The sequence below is a fragment of the Papaver somniferum genome, chromosome 11 (assembly GCF_003573695.1).
Source record: "Papaver somniferum cultivar HN1 chromosome 11, ASM357369v1, whole genome shotgun sequence".
NCBI lineage: Eukaryota > Viridiplantae > Streptophyta > Magnoliopsida > Ranunculales > Papaveraceae > Papaver > Papaver somniferum.
Genome location: NC_039368.1, coordinates 79039069 through 79042846, shown reverse-complemented (window position 1 = coordinate 79042846; position 3778 = coordinate 79039069). Strand labels below are relative to the sequence as shown.

Here is a 3778-nt window from a genome sequence, read left to right as displayed (position 1 = left end):
ATTCGTCAAAGAGAAGCCTCAAATATTCTGAAAATTATCTGAAAATTTTGTATGTAACAAGGCAATAACAAAAAAAATCTCTGAAAATGATTGCAACAGACTGGGGTTATCTTCGTTCTCTTTTCTTTTTCTATTGCCAAGTCCTTTTGAACTACTGTCCATGTTCTTGGCAATGCGCGCAAGAGTTGGGATATACAGATTAATGATATGAATGCACAATTATCATTTTTCTTTCATTATCCTAATTTAACAATAAAATGTTATTTCTAACCTTAAAAAGCCGCTGATACTAACTAATATTAGTCCCAAAATTTCCAGAGGTTTTTAGGGTCACTACCTTATTTAGTTTTTAAATAATATCATTCTTAATGAAATAAATTTTAAAACATGCGTCCAATATTTCATATGCAAGAAACAGTATAGTTTAACAAAGGTCAACTTTTAATACATATGAGTTTCTTAATCCAGTAATATGAAATAAATCTTAATCCAGACAGGGGATATCAATGTCAAGACATTAAAGGACAATGTCACTACCATGAACCTTGGGCACCCTTGGTTGGATCTTTGAAGGCCGACAAACCCCAGAAAGTTTTCAGAGAGTAAGGCTGTGAAATTGTGACCCCTTCTGCAGTAATATTCGAGATCTGCAATTTCAAAATCAAACATATCACTAAGTTATTCCTTCATATAAAAAGTAGTAAGCAATTTGTAAATTTAAACTCGAACAGCTGACCACTTTAAGTCGGACAAAAAGATCAACAACCCAAATTTTAGATGAACAACATGATGACACGCATGTTTATATGTATTATAACAACTTAGATGCATTATACGCCATATAAAACCAGTTTTAAAAGGTTGTGCTGACAAAACTTTCAGCTAGTTCGAGAAAGTCAGAGACATCCTGATATGTTTCAAGATTAAGAATGTACCTGAAGCTTGTTGATTGCAGATCTATCACGATAAAGAAGTACGAGCATGCACTTCTCCAGCAACTTAACAGCATCTTCAAAGCTCATGTCATTACTATGTTCAGCACGAAGGATTGGCCGGGCCAGATGATTCCCAAAGCCGGTTGCTATGTGATCGTCTTCAAAATGCACTCCTAGCATACTGACCTAAAAAAGATTAACAAGAATCCATGCTTATCAAGAGCCCTGAAAGTAATGATCAGCAAACCAAAAATAGAAGTACAAGAACTTTAAAGCAATAAACAGATGTATGGTGTGTTGCATTACCGTGCCAAGATATTTCTTGCCATTTTTTACTCCGCAAATGACAAGTGAGTTCCAAAGTGGATCAAACTTGTTACGCCTATTATACATCACCCGAGTTAAATAGTTGTGAATCTCTTTTGGGCCCAAAGAATTGTCATCGTCCCACATGTTGTCGTACAAGCTGAAAAATATCAAAACGCACAGATTATGAGTCAAAATACTAAATCCCACTGCCCTTTAAAAGATGAGTCAAGGAACACAGTGCAAAACCACTACATAATATGCCTTTAAATGTATGAACTTCAAAATGGAGACAGTTATGTAAGTCGTTAAGATAATGCATGATCAACTGGAAGTCACTGATCTCTTCAGTAGCAAAAAACATGGTCTTGCTGGTGCAAGTGGTGAGACAAGTGATTCCAGGAGATCCCTATAAACCTGTCAATTTCCATCCAAAGATTCTAAAACCAATAATTTCCCTGTTGTAGTAGATCAACATAATTTCAAATGATTCGAACACAGTAATAATACAACATAACATGACTACAAATGTATGTACTTGTATAAATGGTCTTACATAAGTTCATCCAGATAACGCATGATCTCCTGGAAATCACTTATTTCTCCACTGGCACCGACAAGAGTATGTTTTCCAACTGGTTTAACTCGTTCCACATTCTTGTACCGCAGAGTTGAACCATATGAACCTGCCATATTCCATCAAAAATTCAATAGATTAACATTTTTTAGCTACTGCAGACTAACATAACTTCCGATGCACAGAAAGCAGTCCTAACAGCCAGTGAAGTAGTCACGAACACTGCAACTTCACTGGCTAGGACTTGAAATAAATATGCTACAATAGTACTTGGCAGAATTAAGAGAGTAGACTATAAAATACCACAAAATAGTAAAATCAATTGGATCCCATATATATTCAACCACGTAAACAAAATTCTGCCATAACCAAACTCATGGATACGAAATAAGTTACCAGTCCAAAAGTAGGAACAAAATTGATATATTTTTGGATAACCCCATACCGATACCCTAACTGGTATTCAACTGTTTACCTTGTCACTCAAAGACAAAACTTATTATGACCAGGACAGTTAAAAGCAAGTAACCAAAACAGTAACTAGGCATTCACAGACACAAACTAACTTTGACTAGTCACGTTGTTGTTGTGGCCGATTCCTATCAATATACCAGAAGAACCTCATATAATTCAATCCAACACATTGACCTTTCAAACTGCCTAGTTGTAGAGAGTATCAGAACATAAGCATGCAGAACTTCATCCGTATGATAGACAACCAATCCAAAACTTCAACTTACAAATCCTAGTTGCACAGTTCAACATTAAACATGATCAAAACAGTACTCCAAAACACAAAAGACTTTACTAATCGGAACTAAGATTCTGATGTTCCCAACTCAGACTTGCAAATACAAGATCTTTTCAAATTTAAAGTGAAAATTCCTTTCCCCTGATTGATAATTGTAACTCATCTTACTTCTTAGGCAAGCTAATTAACACTTCAACTGGCATCACTTTCATAGAGCTAGTAAACCATCAGCAAATACTATTATAAACAACAATCTACTGAAAAAAAATCAGAAGAACAAGTTTCACAACTGACCTCCCATATCAGCAGCCATGAGAACTCCGTCTCTGTACTTAATACCTAGCACAGATGTTCCAGTCACATAAGGGCTCCTGCACAAACAAACATCTTCCATCATAACCCCACGCATCAAATTATTCAACCATAACAAAACCCTAAAACCAAAACCCAGATTCAAAAAAAGAATTTTCCCTAATACCCCATCAATTCGAATAACAGTCGGAATACTTACCCTAACCCTAGCTTTCAAAAAAACTTCCACAAATCAAACCTAATGACTCAAAATACTACAGAATGGTCTGAATTAGGTTTTAACGAAAACTTACAATGTTCTTGATTTGTTGTCTTCAGGGCCTAACATGCCTTCGATTCTCTGCATAAACAACAACAGTATTGTCAAATACAGATCTAGACATGTTGAATTAAACAGAAGTGAAGATCTATGACTGTTACCTCCATCTTTTTTCTGGTCGCGGTTAATGGTATTTGGGGGAAGTACAGCTGCACAGATGGATGAGTGTTTTATAAACTAAGATTTCCCTTCGTTCAAGCTATGCTTATTGATACTCTGGGCTATTCATGGGCTTTTGGCGGTGTTTAACTAGTAAGATGGCCAAACCCAATATTCATGTAAGGACGGCCGAGGACCGGATTCCGGACGTTCCATGGATTCAATTTTGAGTTGAGTCTGATAAGTGGCACTGCCCGAGCCAAGAAGAGAGTTGCGTTCTATTTTGAGTCCTAAGTGCTAGCATGTAGCTGTAATGTGAGGAACAAAGAAAATTAGTGTTGGCATGGTACATGTCCCTTGGTGAACATGATACCCTATTCTTGATCATAATTAGTCGACTCGTATAATTGTTGTGGGTATGGCATCTCGATTTGCTGATGTTGTCATATTTTCTGCAAGTAGAGTGAGTCTTGGAAATT

General features: G+C 36.3%; 1 protein-coding gene across 1 annotated transcript; it reads right to left on the bottom strand.

Annotated features, from left to right (window-relative positions):
- Positions 1-344: 344 nt before the first annotated feature.
- Positions 345-3421, bottom strand: LOC113320160 (proteasome subunit beta type-4-like). The gene is made up of 7 exons (XM_026568096.1): positions 3302-3421; positions 3175-3221; positions 2864-2940; positions 1798-1927; positions 1242-1401; positions 936-1121; positions 345-647 (listed from the first exon to the last, which is right to left on the bottom strand). The coding sequence occupies exons 1-7, from the start codon at positions 3305-3307 to the stop codon at positions 534-536; spliced, it is 720 nt and encodes a 239-aa protein (XP_026423881.1). The 5' UTR covers positions 3308-3421; the 3' UTR covers positions 345-533.
- Between the last annotated feature and the right edge of the window lie 357 nt (positions 3422-3778).

What these genes read in the sequence shown, in the direction of transcription:
- LOC113320160 (XM_026568096.1), bottom strand. An exon ending in GACAACAAATCAAGAACATT is followed by an intron (nt 2,941 to 3,174) that starts GTAAGTTTTCGT and finishes TTGTTTGTGCAG; the next exon opens with GAGCCCTTATGTGACTGGAA. An exon ending in GCAAGAAATATCTTGGCACG is followed by an intron (nt 1,122 to 1,241) that starts GTAATGCAACAC and finishes AATCTTTTTTAG; the next exon opens with GTCAGTATGCTAGGAGTGCA.